At 38.1% G+C, this 17,171-nt stretch overlaps 1 protein-coding gene and 1 pseudogene across 1 annotated transcript in view; one reads left to right on the top strand and one right to left on the bottom strand.

Moving 5' to 3' along the window:
* The window catches only part of CDC40 (cell division cycle 40), a 57,508-nt gene that overhangs the window by 25,741 nt on the left and 14,596 nt on the right, over positions 1 to 17,171 (top strand). Inside the window, exons 4-10 of the mRNA XM_039223967.1 lie at positions 6,691 to 6,774; positions 8,303 to 8,442; positions 9,808 to 9,904; positions 11,501 to 11,640; positions 12,264 to 12,338; positions 14,299 to 14,344; positions 16,784 to 16,885. Of these exons, the coding sequence (XP_039079898.1) occupies positions 6,691 to 6,774; positions 8,303 to 8,442; positions 9,808 to 9,904; positions 11,501 to 11,640; positions 12,264 to 12,338; positions 14,299 to 14,344; positions 16,784 to 16,885 (684 nt within the window). The remainder of the gene's footprint in view (positions 1 to 6,690; positions 6,775 to 8,302; positions 8,443 to 9,807; positions 9,905 to 11,500; positions 11,641 to 12,263; positions 12,339 to 14,298; positions 14,345 to 16,783; positions 16,886 to 17,171) is intronic.
* LOC120225784 lies at positions 1,204 to 4,213 on the bottom strand (annotated as a pseudogene).

Raw genomic sequence — 17,171 nt, 5'->3', positions numbered from 1 at the left:
TGTACTATACATTTCATTTATCACAAGGCCTGCCTGTAGAGTCCGTATCAGTGAAGACAGGCTGTTACTTCAGCATCCCATTTACTTATTCTGTAATTTCAGCTGCCGTTTATGGTATTTCTCCTGATTTCATCTCTCAGTGGTTCGTCTGAATTCTTTTGTCTTATTTTACTCCCTTTTTCCTTCTGGGTTCTTGGCCTGCTCTCTGGCTAGTCTCACTTGGGGCTTCTCAATGAGGTTTCTTCCTTTGGTTCTCCCTTTACCCAGGATTTCCCCCACATCAATCTATGGAAGTGGAAAATAGAATTTAAAATAAACACCTTTAGGTTTACCATAGTCATTGTTTTTTTAAACTTTTTTTTTTTAATTTTAATGTTTGTTTATTTTTGAGAGAGAGAGAAAGAGAGAGTGCAAGCAGAGGAGGGGCAGAGAGGGAGACACAGAATCAGAAGTAGGCTCCAGGCTCTGATCTGTCAGCACAGAGCCTGATGCGGGGCTTGAACTCATGAACTATGAGATCATTACCTAAGCTGAAGTCAGATGCTTAACCAAATCAGCCACCCGGCCCCCCCTATCATAGGCATGAACTGAGCTTTCATTTTAGTATTAGAAGCTCTTTACTATCCTTTTGAAATGATTTTATAAAATACTCTGCTGAAGATGTTATACTTTATATAAACATTCCTTGTATCATTCAGATTTAAATTGGTTCTAACTTTTACTATTACAAATGTGATATAAAAATGTAGTGATATATATATTAAATAAACTGCAGTAAAATGCTTTTTAAAATGTGGTGGTAAATATCTTTGTGCGTAAAACTTTATGGGTTTGTTTTTTTTTCATTTTCTGAAAATGAACTCCTAGAGGTAGTTCTAAGAATAGAAATGGTTTTTTTTTTTAATTTTTTTTCAGTGACACTTTCCCTTGCTTTAATATTTTTTTCTTTTTTCTGCTTTTGAAATAGGCTCTTAATTACATGATATGAAACTACACTCACAAATACCAGGCATTGGCACACCAGGGAGAAGCTCACAAGTAGGGACAGATAGCTGTGGCAGGAGGTGGGAAGTGACTGAGCAGTGGTTACAGATGGTCACAGGAAGCTGACCCTGTCCAGCAGGCTGTGCTCTGATGTTAGCACAAGTTAGAGGAGACACCGCCATGGTGGGCGGGTGGCCTTGGTGTGTTTGGGTTCAGATTCTACATGGTAATACAGTGTCTTCCAGTTAAAAGCTCTTGGCCTGCACCAATCACAGGGTGGCCGGAGGGGACCAGACCAGCCCATCTGGTTTTCAGCACACTGTCATAGACCTGATAGATGTAGAGACTTCAGCAGCTCTACACTTCAGCGACAGTGTACCATTATGGTGTCCTGGCTGGATATGTAGCTCAGCCAAAACCCAGATGCCATTAGTGAGCTTCAGGGATTGGGACAGCACATCCAGCCCTTCCACATTCCTCTTGGCAATAATATAAAAATTGTTGTTTTGCGGTTTGCTGGAAACAGTGTCAGCATTTAAATGACATTCCTTAAAGTTCATTGAACCGAAGTTCATTTTCATTGGGGATCTCCTTCCATGTCACAAGGAAGACCTGGCACTCCGTTTTGCCATCTTCTAGAAAAATCACATTGAGTAGAATGAGGCAGCTGAAGTAGAAGACATCCGTGTTGTGTTTCACAGCCACTTGCAGGTTATTCTGAGGTTCCGTCTTCATGACCGGGCCCAAGGCATGGAGAGGCAGGGAGACGTCAGTGCTCTGGTTTGGCATCAGTGGTGTATGGATAGCCAGATGTGTGCTGAGGGTGACACCAAAGCTATTCTTGTTAAACTGGATCACAAAGTCTGCCACGTGTTGCAGAGCTTTGTTGGTGAAGTTCATTTCCATATAGATATGTTCTTGGCAGTGGGAATAAATGTTCCAGATGTCTCCAAGCCTTTAGCTTTTACTGTAGGCAGCCAGACAGGCTTAGAAGCCACCCATCCAGCAGGTGCCATGCCTGTCCCCATGGAGGGTTCAAACAGGTCATTCATACCACTGTTGACCAAGACAGGAATAGGAGAAGCAGCAAAGGTTGCAGGCGCTGATGAAGGGATGGAGGCTTGTCCCACTAGACTATCTAGTCTTCCTCCTAAGGTAAATACTCCCATCTGCCTGGAGGACACCTGTGGTACACTGACTGAGGAACCAAGGTCAAGGTTTAAGGTTTAAAAGATCTCCTAGAAGGTTACCTTGAGAGGGGCACCTGGATGGCTCAGTTGGTTAAGCATCTGACTTCAGCTCAGGTCATGACCTTGCAGTTGGGGAGTTCTGATCCCACATCAGGTGAGCTCGAGTCTCGCTTTGGGTGAGCCTTGCCTCTCTCTCTCTCTCTCTCTGCCCCTTGTTCTCTTGCGCCCCCCCACCCCTCGCTCACTTACACCCCTCCCTCACAAAAGTAAATAGACAAATAGATAAATAAAAATTTAAAAAGAAGGTCATCTTGAGAGAGGATAACCTGAGTCTGTTCCACGTTGGTGGCAATGGCTCAGTAAGCTCAGTCTCCTCAGCAGTGGCTTCTCAGACAAGACTACTTCTTTGGCTGTAACAGGGTCCGTTGAGAGAAGGTACTAATAAATATAGCCTGGTCTCAAAGGTCAGGATTATCAGAATCCTGTGTTGCCAAACTCAAGACTTGCTGTATCAGCCCCTGTGTTTCTGATGGTTTCTTGAGAAACAGCTTCCCTATGGCATTAGGCAGAGTGAACTGCACCTGGGTGGTTTCCATAGTGAAAACTCTCCAGGAAGCTCTCCAGTACCTCTTTCGCATTGTCAGTTCTCTCTGCATATTCTCCCACGATCCATACTGTGCTGCCTCAGCAACTGGTTCATCCAGCGAGTCTGAAGTTCTCGCACAGAGTGCTGATGATACTTTCATATGTGTTGGAGTATTTGTGGAACATGTCCCTGCTAACAACAGTCACTTCTAGGACCACACGATTTACTTTGGTCCGGATGAGATCAGGCAGTGTGCTTACACAGCACTCGGCAGACTTCTCCACTTTGATGGCACACCCTGACTGGCCCACACAGCTCTGTGAACAGAGCTAACATCCCCCGCTTTGGCATATCCCTTGAATTCTGCCAGAATTCTGCCAAGCAGTGTTGGCTTGGGATGCCAGACGAATCCCCATGTTCAGTTTCTCTGGCTCAACATAGATAGGATCATTGTCCTTCAGAAAGAAGACTTCAGTTTCCTGCTCCAAGACTTCAGGCCTTTTCTGACAGTTAGACTGATATTCCTTAGGGCGACCTACTACACCTCTGGCTCCCCAGACAGCAAAGTGACAAGCGGAGGGACCAACATCTTCAGCCTTTTGTGGTAGTCAGAGTCCTTAGGCAACAACCCAAAAAGCTTCATTAGGACTCTTACCACTGAAAGCACCACTGCTGAGTTGGCATGAGATGTCTGGAGAGTTAACATACTCACAGAGATGCTCTGAGCCTCCCAGTCATCTTTAGGGTTGTAAGTAGCCGATAAGTCCAAGATGAAAATCTGGCCCCATTCAGTGCACTCATTCAGCACTGTCAGCAGTTTATTCATGTCCTGTGGGTTCAGATCAAGTAGGTTGCTGTTTAGGTGAGATTCATTGATTTCTGATAATGCTGCTATAGCATTAGCCACCACCATTGGGAGTGAATCTGCTCTTTGAATCTGCTATGCGGTCCCAAAGAGAATCCAGAAGTCCCTGATCTTCCACCATCTGAGCATTGATATCGTGGCGTTCTGCCACACAGACTGCTGCTGTTTTCCAAACACGGGGATCTTCATCCTTCAGGCAGTCATGGAGGTCTCACAGAGATATTCTGTAATCTTATCCACCCAGATGCACCCCATGATCTTGACTGTGAAAGCCCGAATTAAGAGGATTGGAATCTTCACAGTCCTTCATGAAGCTGTGGACAGCCGTGATGGCCATGTTTGGCTGACTCTTGGTGTAGTTCATCAAATAGAGATACACAAGTTTCTTTAATTCCAGATTGTCTCTTTGCATATAGTTCACTACATCTGGAAAGAGAGAGCTAATGTCCTGGCGCCCCCCACCCCCCTCCCCACCGTCATGGCAGCAGTCACTTTCTTCATAGCCCCCTTCCTCTTTTCTTTTTTATTGTTGACTTTGGCCTTCAACTCAAAGATTTCTCCTCTTTTATTGGTTGTGAAGTACTTGGAGTCAGTGAAGGTGTTGGAACTTTAATGTGCCCTGGAGGCAAGAGTGGGGTGGGGGTGGCTAGAGAGCAGGTCTGAGCAGTGTCCTAATGGTTTCCTGCGCATCACCAAATGTTAAGTGTCTCTAAAGGTTTTGTTATATGTTGTCAAATTGCTGTCCTAAAGAATTCTAACTCCTACTGCTACCACCACATGTAAAAGTCTATTTCTCTGTACCCAAGATCTGTATGATTGTTTTTCCTTTATTTATTTGATAATAAAAATATATCTCTTTCTTATAATTTTTTCTTTTGGACTGCCAGTGAGGTTGAAGGTTTTTCCACATATTTATGATGATTCTTTTGCAGATGGTTTATATTTTCTTATTTACACATTGGGATATTAGCATTAATAATCTTAAGGATCTAATAATAAAGTTGGTATTGCTTTCCAGGCAGACTACAGAGGAAGAAAGTAGATATTAACTGTATTAAAAATATAAAAAGGAAAACAAACTTTAGAAAGATAGATGATGAGAATAACTCAGAACTAAAATACAGACATTCAAACTTACTTGAGACATAGGATAATAGAAATCTAATGAGACTAAAATTCTGTAGTGTTAGAACTATATCTTGTTCTGTCACTGGTTGACATATAGCTACATATTTAACTTCTCTTATTTGTAAAGGGAAAATATTTTTGTCCCTTAATTACCTGGGCTGGGAAGCAGTAGTGGTAATGGTGATAATGGCAGTAAAGATTTATTTTACCATAGATGATGTAGAAAAGGAAGAGAGCATGAATTCCTGTCCCAGAAACCAGACTATGGCCAAATGAAATGGGGATTGGTGTTTTCACAGATATCATGAGAATGACCAGGGATCTTCCTTTCTTCTCTGCCTCCCACTCCATCCCTCCAAACACATAATACTATGTCATTTGTATAGATATAACTCTCTGACAAGATAGAATTACATTCTAGATAAATTTTTATGATTAAGATAGGGATTTTTAACATCAGATATGTTGGTATAAATTTTATATGAGCCTTATAAAGTCTCATTTAAAAAATCCTTTACAGAACACTGTTCTGCATGTCAAAGAGACAAAAGATAAAATAACTCATGAGATTTGAACCTGTGATTTCAGAGATTCTACTCCATAACTGCTTTTCTATCACCAAGCTTTTGCCTCTGCCTAAGAACATATTTTAATACTGAAAAACCAATGCAAATGAGCTAATAGTCAAATGGTTGTTTCTAGTCTAGCATATCATTACGATGAGTTGAACACCTGTATCCTTTGTTTGTTTGAAAGTACGTTTAATGACGAATCTTCTTTTGTTCCCAGAAGTTCTCTTTAATCTTTAGCTAGAAAATTAAAGTGTCAACTTTATCCACTAGGATGTACCCCTTAAAAAATTGACTAATACTTTATATATTTTATTACTATTCATGCAAGTTATAGGCCATAAACTGATTAATGATCTAGTTCTCTTTTATAAATTTGCTAGATTATTACTAAAACTAATTTCATCAAACATTTATCATGCTATAGGACCCTCACTTAAGGAAAAATTGATTTGAGTTCATATAGATAGATTTTCTTTCCTTAAGTTCCCAAAGACCACTAAAGACATTTATATATATATGTACATATATATGTATGTATGTACGTATATATGTATGTATATATATATAGTAGCTACATACTTTCATCACTTNGGGAGAGAGACAGAGAGAGAGAGAGGGAGAGAGAATCTCAAGTTGGCTCCGTGTTCATTACAGAGCTTAGTATGGGCCGAGATCATGACCTGAGCTGAAATCGAGAGTCAGATACTCAACCAACTGGTCAGACACCTAGGCGCTTTACTTTATCACTTTTGAAGCAGTGTATTCACATGCTTGTAGATATTCTTACTTACTTCTCTTACCAAGGAAACATATATAGTGATTTATGAAGTAGAAATGCATTATTTTAAAATTGAGAGACAAGGCTATCTTTCCTGAGAATAGCATTTTCAAAATAATAGCTAGATTTTATAGAATTCTTCTTAGTCTGTTCTTTTTTAAATTATTTAATAGTTTATATAATTTGATACACTAAAGCTATGTATTATATATTACCAAAAACAAAAAGGAAACAGTTTCCAAACTTCCGAACTTGTGATATACATATATTTTTAAGATCTTAGAATTTAAGACTAAAGTTTGATATCCTGGCCAGAGAGACTATTAATAATGTAATAACAACATGCTACATTCATCCTATAAGAATACTTTTTACTCGACTGAAGTCATCCATGGTCCACCCTGAGATTTGGGTTAATTGTTCAAAAAGAAACGTACCTCAGGAAAGAAGGATTTGGTCCTAACTTAAAGAGACCATTTCAACATCTGGGAAGGAAAATGTGAGATGATTGTATTTGTAGAGTAATAAAATGAACTATAAATGTCAAAAATGGAGTCAGTAATATGTATTTTTTTTTTTCCTTTCAGGTTATGCACTAGACCCTTCGTTAGATAATCACCAAGTGTCTACTAAATATATTGGTTCTGTAGAAGAAGCTGAAAAAAATCAAGGTAATTTATTTAAATTTCTTTGAAATATTTAATATCAGGTATATATGTATGTGTCTTTATCTGTGTATACATACATACAGATACTTATGATTACTGTCTTGCAGATTGACTTCAGGCAGTAAGAAAAAACTAGTGTTTTATATTAGGTTGGTTTTATTTTAAGCTGAGACAATACAGTAATATATTTTAGAGCAGCCTAATTTAGAACTATTATAGTGTAAAGCTTGTTTTTGCCACTTAACTAGGTGTGGAATGTTATAGGGAAGATGCTGGTACCTATTATTCTGGCTTGTTGTGACCTCTTGGCATAGTGCCAACCATGTAGAAATCATTCAATAAATTATGATTAATGTGTAGCTAATCTTGGCAATTTATTTTTCAACACTAATGTCAAGCTACATTTTTACAGAGCAGAACAAGTTTTATTATACATTGTCTGTGAGGATTGTCTTTAAAGGGTTGAACACTGAGTTTGAATATGTGTTTTAGAATATATGTTTGTGCACATAATCATTTTGTACTTATAAGACAGAGCATCGTATTCTAAGTGCTAACTTGTCACAAGCTCATCATTGGAATCTTACCCATAAAATATGCTCATTAGAAAAAGAAAACACTGGTTGGATGAGGACTTCTTGTTAGTAGCTACAGACCCTGTATCATATAATCCAGCTACCTTCGGTGTATGAGCTACGTTATTATTAGAACAGAATTTTAACAAGCTTTTGTTGTAACATACAACCTCAAGGAAACTGATTTGAATTAATATAGGTAAGCTTTTTTAAGTTAGACCTCTACAAGCCATATCTTTTACATAGTTAGGTTGTGACTGTGACCCATAAACTTTTCTTTTTCCAATTTCGTGACTGCACACAGAGTGCTACCTCCTACTGTTCAAATCAGAACATCAACCAGAAATATCCTCTTTCCTCCTTTTTAATCCTAAGATTTTATGATTTAGACGTCAAGTTTAGATTGAGACCACTTGGAAGAATACCAGTTCTTGTGAAACTTTGTTTAATTAATACTGAATTACAAGTGAATCAAAATTATTACTTAATGTAATTTAATCTAATTCAGTTTTTAAATGATAAATTTTAATTTATTCTTGCTTTTAAAATTAGCTTTATCATTATTTAGCAATATTGAATTGCTGGATTTTTTTCAAAATGTGATAAAATCCACTGATCTAGGTCCATGATTCATTAAAAGGATCGTGTATCATTATAGGATTGCGTAGCTGGGTCTTTTCTTTAAATAGATTAGGATTTGCAAAATATTTGCAATAGTGGGAAGCTTCTCTTCCCAGAAGGTTGAGTCTTTTTGTATATCAGGAGTTGGTCTATCTGGAAGATTCATATAGATTTTATTTTGTGTTATTAAGTCAATCTTTGGTCACTTGAACACTCACTTTCCTTTAACCATACAAAGTAAAAATACATATTTTATATATATATATTTATATCAATGCTACTGTTTCTTTAGAAAATACCCATATTTGTAACCTCTCTATTTTTTTTAAATGTAGGTTTAACTGTGTTTGAAACTGGTCAGAAAAAAATAGAAAAGAGGAAAAAGTTCAAAGAAAATGATGCATCTAACATTGATGGTTTCTTGGGACCGTGGGCAAAATACGTGGATGAAAAAGATGTAGCCAAACCCTCAGAAGTAAGCTTTGATGTTTTTCATTGCCAATTCAGGTAGATGCTGTGTGTCTGTAAAGGATATCTATATTAATAAACCTGAGGTTTCCTCAGAGAACCAAATGATGACTCACTCATTAGTATTTCCCTGCCATGGTTGATTAAGAAAATACAGTAAGATTTTTACATTTTTCTTGGGAATATTTTTTTATGTTTATTTATTTATTTTGATGGGGGAGAGAGAGAGAGAGAGCACGTGTAGGCAAGTGGCAGAGAGGGAGGGAGAGAGAATCCCAAGCAGGCTGTGCACTAGCAGTTCAAAACCTGACCATGGAGCTCGATTCCACAAACCCCAAGATCATGGTCTGACATGGATGGATCAGACACTCAACCCACTGAACCATCTAGGTGCCCTGGGAATACTTTTATTTACCCTTTTTCTGATTTATTTTCTTCCATATTTTTTTTTATTAAAATACAATATTGAACATTTTTTAATAAAAATTAAAATTCGACAAAAATTGATAATGCTGTGAAGCTACTGTAGTGGTTGCTCTTCCGATACTAGATACTCAGTAACTACCAAATCAGCCTTCTGTGACTTTAGAATTGATGATGGGTTTTATTTATTAATATATTTAAAATTTTTTAATATATAATAATCTATATTTTAAAATAATAATACCATGAAGTTTATAAAGTAAAACTATAGAACCCTATCTGCCCCTTTCCCCTCCTAATCCTACGGACTCTGAAGCAGTGACTATTGTAGGTGTTAGGGATATAGCAGTGGACAAGATCAAGATAATCCTGTCCTCATGAAGCTTATGTTCTAGCTGTATCTTTCATCTGTGTATGTCAGTCATATGCATATGCTGCTTTTTATTTACATTAGACATCATCTGTTGAATTTTTCGTTATTATAGATAGGGACTTACTACTACCCCACCTTCCTTCCACTGCTCCTCGCATAAAAGTTGTGTCACACAGGTCTGTAGTCAGTGCTTATATGCTTACAGCTTAGTAAAAGCTGTAGTTACTGGAGAACCACATTGTGTCCTAATGTTGAGTTTCCTTTCCAGTAGTAGATGTTCTAGTTGCTTTGTCTTTTTACTTACATAATTAGTGTAATACATTAAATTTGTTTCTGGGTGTTCCAGAAGGAAACCTGAGTTTTGGATAAAATGAGTTTAAAAGTATTAACGAGTACCCATTTTGTGTTTCTGTCATTTTGTAGCCTGTCAAAGAGTTGAGATTGTTTTCGGAGAGACATACTTACAGCTATTGCTTCACCAAAAAGTGGACCTCATTGTAAAGCATTTATGACCAGTTTGGGGCACAGTGGGGTTCTAAAACATCCATTCTAAAGTTCACTTCTTAATTTCCTTAGGAAGAACAAAAAGAATTAGATGAAATCACAGCTAAGAGGCAGAAAAAGGGCAAACAGGAAGAAGAGAAACCTGGGGAGGAGAAGACAATCTTACATGGTAGTATATTTTTTATGCTTCTTCATTTTTATGATAAACTTTCAGATAGTTACTCTGTTCATATAACATCAGTTGCCCTTATTAGTCAGCTGCTCTACTTCACTGTATTAAGAATTGTATTGACTATTTGCATCTCAGAGAAATAATAGCAGACTCTTCTGTGTTCTGATAAAAGAGAAAATAGAATGATTAATGATCGCCACAGATGATTCTTTGAAGTGCTAGTGAATTTTTTAAAATGGTAGATAAAGAACAGATCTGAATTGTTCACAGTCTGTTCTTTCCTAAGGACAGGCTCTTGCCCCAGTCATTAAAAAAAAAATTTTTTTTAATGTTTTATTTATTTCTGAGAGAGAGAGAGAGAGAGAGAGAGAACATGAGCAAGGGAGGATCAGAGAGAGAGGAAGATACAGAATCTGAAACAGGCTCCAGGCTCTGAGCTGGCTTTCAGCACAGAGCCCGATGTGGGGCTCAAACCCACAAACTGTGAGATTATGACCTGAGCCGAAGTTGGACACTTAACCAACTGAGTCACCCAGGCGCCTCTGCCCCAGTCATTTTAACTATTTGTTTTTAACCCAAGCCAAATATTCTCCAGATATCCTCCTAATTTATAATCTTTACTAAATTATACCTTAAAAGAAAACCTTTTATTTTTTCATGTGAATAGACTGGAGATTAAAATTCTCATACTAATTTTGATATGTGGAAGGAAATGCACATTTCCTTTACTACATCAGGAAAAATAGTCCAAAATAAGTTATAAATATTCTCGAATGTACCTGGTTCCTTAATAGTTATTTTTTTGAAAATTATGTAGTGATTAGCAAATTGTAAAGAATATTTTAGTATTGATGTATTGATTATTCTAATGTTAGATCACATATCAGATATTGAGGTTTGACAAGGCCATATTTGATTTCTCAAACTCCAATTTTCTGGAGTTTTCTCTCCAAGGAGTGTGTTTAATACTGTGTGTGGTGGTGCTTGCAGCCATCAAAAAAACAACAGCCCACATTATTGAGGACCACCACTTTGTGGCAGACATGCCGCTAAATGTTTTGTATACACTATGCCATTTAAGTCCCACCAGTGACTTCACTCTGTGTTAAAAGTGGACAAGAGAATGGAATAGGAACCTAGAAGGGCATGAAAGAGGAAAGCAGGGAAAAAGGATAGTTGATGTTTTTGTTTTAACTTCTTTTTTTATCCTGTTTTGCTTCTCAGTCTTTGCCAGTGACTCACAAGGCCCAAGTATTATCTTTCTTCCCTCGCTGTAATTATGCTGCAAGGAAGTCTTTTTTATGTATCATTAAAATGTATAACTAAGTAAAAGAAGTATAGATCTCATTTAAAGGTCTGATAGTCTCTGGGTATTTAGAAATTCCAAAGTATTACCTCTCATTGTAAATAATAGCAGTTATTACCATTAGCTCAATTTTAGCTGACACTTGCTCTTAACTTCATCCGAGTGTTAGCACCTAAACCTTCCTAGGGAACAATATCCCTGTGAATAAAATGTTTTCATTTAAGGATATAGATTTTATGACTGTAGCTTGTATTTGTTCACTGCTTTCCTTTCTCTTCTTATTTCAGTTAAAGAAATGTATGACTACCAAGGCAGATCCTATCTTCACATACCTCAGGATGTTGGGGTTAATCTACGGTCTACTGTGCCCCCTGAGAAGTGTTATCTTCCCAAGAAACAGATTCATGTGTGGTCTGGACATACAAAGGTAAGCAAAGTGGTCATGTGGATTGGCTGTGACATAACACTCATAATTCAGTGTTCTGTCCCCTTATGGGTAGCCCAAGCCTTTCCCTACATATTCCTACCACAATCTACTTTTTTCTGGGACTATGTCAGTCAATAATGGGTTGGTAGTAGCACCAAGATCTCAGTAATGTTGCCTTAGCTCTTGGGATCATCATGCTTAAGATTAGATAGTTTCTGGTGTATAAACTATGATAATATTTAAACTAATGCAGAGACAAGGTACTTGAAACTTTTGATGTTGATATTCTTTGTCATCTGTTCTATTCCAACTGGTAATTTTCCAGCTCTTAGCAAAGAGCAAAGGAACTGAGTAAAAGAAGGAAGAGGAGTGAGAGCATTAGCAACTTGATTGACTAAGAATTCCCTTGGGTGAGAAAGTCAGTATTAAAGGTCAAAAAACAAATCTTCAAAAGCTCAGTGTCAATAAGGCTGCTCTTGGACTACTTAACAAAGGTCATTCTGGGGCATGATTTTTGGAATTAAGAAAAACAGTAAATTAGGTTGCTTAAAACCTTTCTGTATGTTTCATTTTAGCTGACATTAGACTCCTTCTGACTGATAACTGTTAATACCTCTTTATAGGGCGTCAGTGCTGTCAGATTGTTTCCTCTCTCTGGCCATTTATTGCTGTCTTGTTCCATGGACTGTAAAATTAAGGTGAGTTTTCAGTAACAGAGTAGGAGTGCTGCAAAGCTAGTTCTTTGGTTACATCTGTTTGGTTAATTATAAATGAATTTGGGTTTGTTAGGCAATTAGAGGCTAATTATTTTCTCTTAGGCCCCGTTAATGCAGCCTTTTATGAATTGCTTCCAAACATGTTGATTCAAATATGGCTCTGTGGTCCAACTGGCTAGGCTCTTTTGTAACCTTAGATAACTGATTAGGATGTAATCAATCACTTTGCCTTTGGTTATATAAATATTTAATCACTAATAATGCATTTTTATAGAGGCTTTGGATATGTAACAGATATGAGTTCATCTGTTCCTCAGAATCTTATGAGGTAGAGAGGACCCATGATAGAAATCCCATTTTAAAAAGTAGGTAACATAATTCATCTTTTTTTCTTATAAATATAAGTAGACAACAATTAGCGGAAATGCTCCCAGCCTCTTCTCTCAGGGTTTAGTCTTGGGAAGCTCCACCTTAAGGTAAGTTTCAGCTATAGAGTATGAGGGAAAAAAGCTCAGTTGCCAGTGCGTATCAGCTTGAACATGGGAAAAGCCTTTTAAAAGGATCTAAAATCTAAAAGAATAGTTCTCTTTTTTTGTGTCTTCTGTGTCTGCATTGTTATAATGGTCAAGACATACCAACCCTATTGTACTCTTGAGGCTTGGAAAGTTGAATCATTAAAGTTTTACTCTCTGTAAACAACTCATAGATATTAATGATACATGAAGGTAGCTTTTCTTGATGAGGGCAATCATTTAGGCATTTGTCTCTACTCAGTAGCTTAAAATTACAGGCTAACAGTTTGGAGTAAAGACCCTGGTTTCCTTTAACTTTCACTTATATAAACTGTATTCATTAAGATTAAGGTCTTTTTGATCAATTGAAAAAGCATAGAGTTCAATTTAGTTCACTTCCTAAGCATTTATTAGGTACCTAATATGTGCAACAGGCCGAGACTAAATATTTATTAAGACCCTGTCCCTGCCCTTAGGGTGATCATTTCTTCATGATGTAAATGATGCTTATAGAGACAGGCCTAAGGTGTTCTGTTTTCAAGGAGGAAGCATACTTCAGTAGGAAGAATTAAGTAAAGGGGATTCCAGGGGTAGGGAGTGGAGGGAATGGAGTAGGTCCGAAAAGAGTAAATAGGATGGATAGGCGTGGCACGTGCTGAACACTCCAAGTTTGTGGTTGCTGGAGTCCCAAATCTGAGAGATACAGAATGGCGACAGTCGTGGGCAAGGACCTGGTACTAGAAGTCCTTTGCCTGGTACGCTGCGGGAACTGAGACTGGATGCTGTTAGCACTGGGTTGCCAGGAAGGGCTCTCTATTTTAGAACACTGGTAACATTATCAATGATTTGATTGGAGGTAGGCAAGAATAAAGGTAGTTTTGAAGCTATTGTATTGATTCACTTCAGATGTGATAAGAATTATTAACCTATTACATTTTAGTCTAGATATCATTTTCATATAGCTTCTATAATATTTTGTTACTTCAGTAAGTTAAAAAAAATCAAATACACTTGGTAAGTACCAAGATGTTATAAACACGGCAGGTTTTAATAGCATTTAGTTCTACCAGTAGTAGCTCATAATATTACACAAGTAAAAACTTTCATCCTAGAAAATATATCAAATACAGAAAAGAACAAGAAGTGAAAATCACTTGTATTATCTCCATCTAAATTCTTTTGGTATTTTGGTGTATCTTTCCATGTCAGATTTCAAATTCGTGTGTGTGTGTGTGTCCCCCAAATGTTGCAACATAGACTAACAGCTCTAAGCAGCATGTTCACTAATATGTAATGCCTTTGGTTAAATCCCCTGTATATGCAGATATGCACACACATAGCCAGCATACGACTGTTGTATTGATTGAAACTTGTCACTTTATCAAAGCCTTGTATTAAATTTAATATTTCTCTGTGTTTTTTCCCCCCAGCTATGGGAGGTTTATGGAGATAGGCGCTGTCTACGAACATTTATTGGTAATACTTCTTTTCTCTTTGGCTATAAATCTATTTGGAAAGACTTTTTCTTTTTTAATGTTTATTTATTTTTGAGAGAGAGAGAGAGAGACAGCACAAGTAGAGGAGGGACAGGAGACACAGAATCAGAAGCAGGATCCAGGCTCTGGACCGTCAGCACAGAGCCCAGTGCGGGGCTCACACCTACGAACCACGAGATCATGACCTGAGCCAAAGTCGAACCCTTAACCGACAGCCACCCCGGCGCCCCTGTTTGGAAAGACTTTTTAAACTAAGATAACATCATTGACAGTAATTTTACTATACCAATAATGAAGGAAAGTCTTCAAAAACTTGAGCTGAGTCTTGAAGAGGGAGTAAGTCCTTCCACATAGACAAAAGTGGCTTGAGAAAGCATGCTGCTTTGGGGCAGGCAGGTGGATATCAGAGGTACCAGGGTATGGGAAATGGTGAGAGATGACAAGCAGAACAAGCAGTATAACCAGAGGCAGAGCACGGAGGACCTTACATGCCGTTAGTAGGGAGTGCAGATTCGGTGCCTTGGTGGCTCAGTTACTTAAGCATCCGACTTTGGCTCAGGTCATGATCTCAGGGTTTATGAGTTCAAGCCCCTCATTGGGCTCTGTGCTGACAGCTCAGAGCCTGGAGCCTGCTTCAGATTCTGTGTCTCCCTCTATTCAGAGGGCCTCAGAAAGCCACTCATTAAACAGCTTTTGTAGGAAATTAACTTGGTCAGATTTGAAGTTTACAGAGATCACAGTGGCAGTATGGAAGATGTTTTGGTGGGGCAGGCCTGCTGGCAAGGAGATGAATTACAGGGTTATTTCATTGGTCTGGATTAGAGATGAAAAGACTAACGCAGCGCACAGGGAGGGAAAACAATCAGGAGTTAAACGTCAGGAGGACTCAGTTCTGGATGTAAGCGAGGAGGGTGCAGCAGGAATCTAGGGTGCCTCCCGGCTGGCTGGGTGCATGGTGGTGCCACTTGCCAGGAGCAGAAACAAGAGGATGATGAGGTATCACTTGTTAAATTTGAGCTGCCTTTGGGACATGGAGATGAAAATGTCCAGTAAGCAATTAGATAGCCTGATGTTGGGCTCTGAAGAGAAGTTAGGAATTGACAGCTGAAACATACGAAAGGATAAGATTGACTGAACTCCTCGAAGGTGAAAATAAGGCCAAAAAGAGAATGGCTTTGTGGCAAAGCTTTCTGGTAGAGAATTGTTTACAGTTTTTGTCAGATTTCATATGAAGGCTGGTTATGTTTCCAGATTTAACTGTACATCGTTAAAACACTATTTGTGTAAATCGTAGTGGCTCTCTTTTTAGATTCAAGTGGGAGTCCATGCTGCAGGCTTTGTTATGATTTTAGGGCCTCACCACACAAATAAATACTGTCCAAGGTGCTGTAGCAGCTTGTAGGGGGACTTGTGGGAAGGCTCTCAGCAGTGCACGGGGGAACAAAAATACCTCCTGTACATTTAGTGGCTTTGGTCCCCATCTGTCTCCCCTGCACTGGCAGACAGTTTTTTAGTGGAAAACTGAAAATCACCTTTCGGAAGATGCGATTCTTGCCATAGGAAAGAATGCCTAATTACTGTAGCACATAGCCTGACTAGTTCACTGGTGGTGGTGGTTCAGGGCTGCTGTGCATCGTTGACAACTTGTGCAGTGCATATTTTGCACAACTGTACTTGTCACTCTTGGTCATGATGGGGTGGTAAAAAATAGGAAAATTTCTGCTTTCATTTAGCCTCATTGTATTTTTCCTTGTAACTTTCACAAGAGTTGACTGGTCTGGCAGGATTGATTTCCAAGCAAAGCACCTTAAAATTAATTTACTATCAAAATTCTATCTTAAAACAAAATAGAAGTTGATATTTGTTTCAAAAAGGTTTATTAGTCTCTGAGATTCTGTATTCACTTCTATGAAACTTGGTAATGTGATCACAGAAATCTACAGCTATTGAAGAAGAGCTGTGATTCCATAAACTTGAGGGTTAGGTCACTTTGTTTCACTTAGTAAGTAATCTGGAGAGTGAACCTCCCACATGTCACTAGTCCCTTCTTTTTCGTTGGCAATAATTGGCCTGTTATGTTTCCTTAAAGTCTTGACTGCTTAGTCATCAGTTATGTGTATTACATATTAAAAGATTGCTATGACCAACTTTAAAAAAAAAAAAATGTTAGCGCTTTTCTCTTGGTTCTTATCTAAATGTTATGTATCAGAAACACTTAGGGAGCTTTTTGAAGGGGGAATAAAAAACCACCTACATTCCCAAGCCCACACCTAACTCAGTCTGAGTCAGTAAGTCAGGGGATAGGATTCCAGAGATTTTGACTCAAAGGGTGGCTTGAAAATGCTATTTCTCTTATGGTGTTTGTATTTTAAAAGAAGATATTTCAACTCGCCTCCATTTGTATTGTCTCTACCTTTAGGTCACAGTAAAGCTGTTAGGGACATCTGCTTTAATACTGCAGGAACACAGTTCCTCAGCGCAGCCTATGATAGGTATCTTAAGCTCTGGGACACTGAGACAGGTAAGACCCACTTGTACTAATACTAATACTTATTTAACTTCTACATTAGCATTGATAAATGAAACAGTGTGAGCAGTCTTCTGTGGCAAATGGTGCCATCTAGAACTGCTGATTCTCATACTACTATTAGCTAATCCCACAAAATGTAGAGGTGAAACTCAACTACATAAGTTGCTTTTGTACTGTGAAGTTTTGTTTCCACCAAATACAATTTATAAAGCAAACACGCTGATAGACAAGCTAATTTGAAATCTTCCATAGACTATTTAATTGATCTTCTTGTTCC

Source organism: Hyaena hyaena, unplaced genomic scaffold, assembly GCF_003009895.1.
Source record: "Hyaena hyaena isolate Hyena2069 unplaced genomic scaffold, ASM300989v1 scaffold_1513, whole genome shotgun sequence".
Taxonomy (NCBI): Eukaryota; Metazoa; Chordata; class Mammalia; order Carnivora; family Hyaenidae; genus Hyaena; species Hyaena hyaena.
The sequence above is the reverse complement of the archived record's forward strand: the minus strand, read 5'-3'. Positions and strand labels throughout refer to the sequence as shown.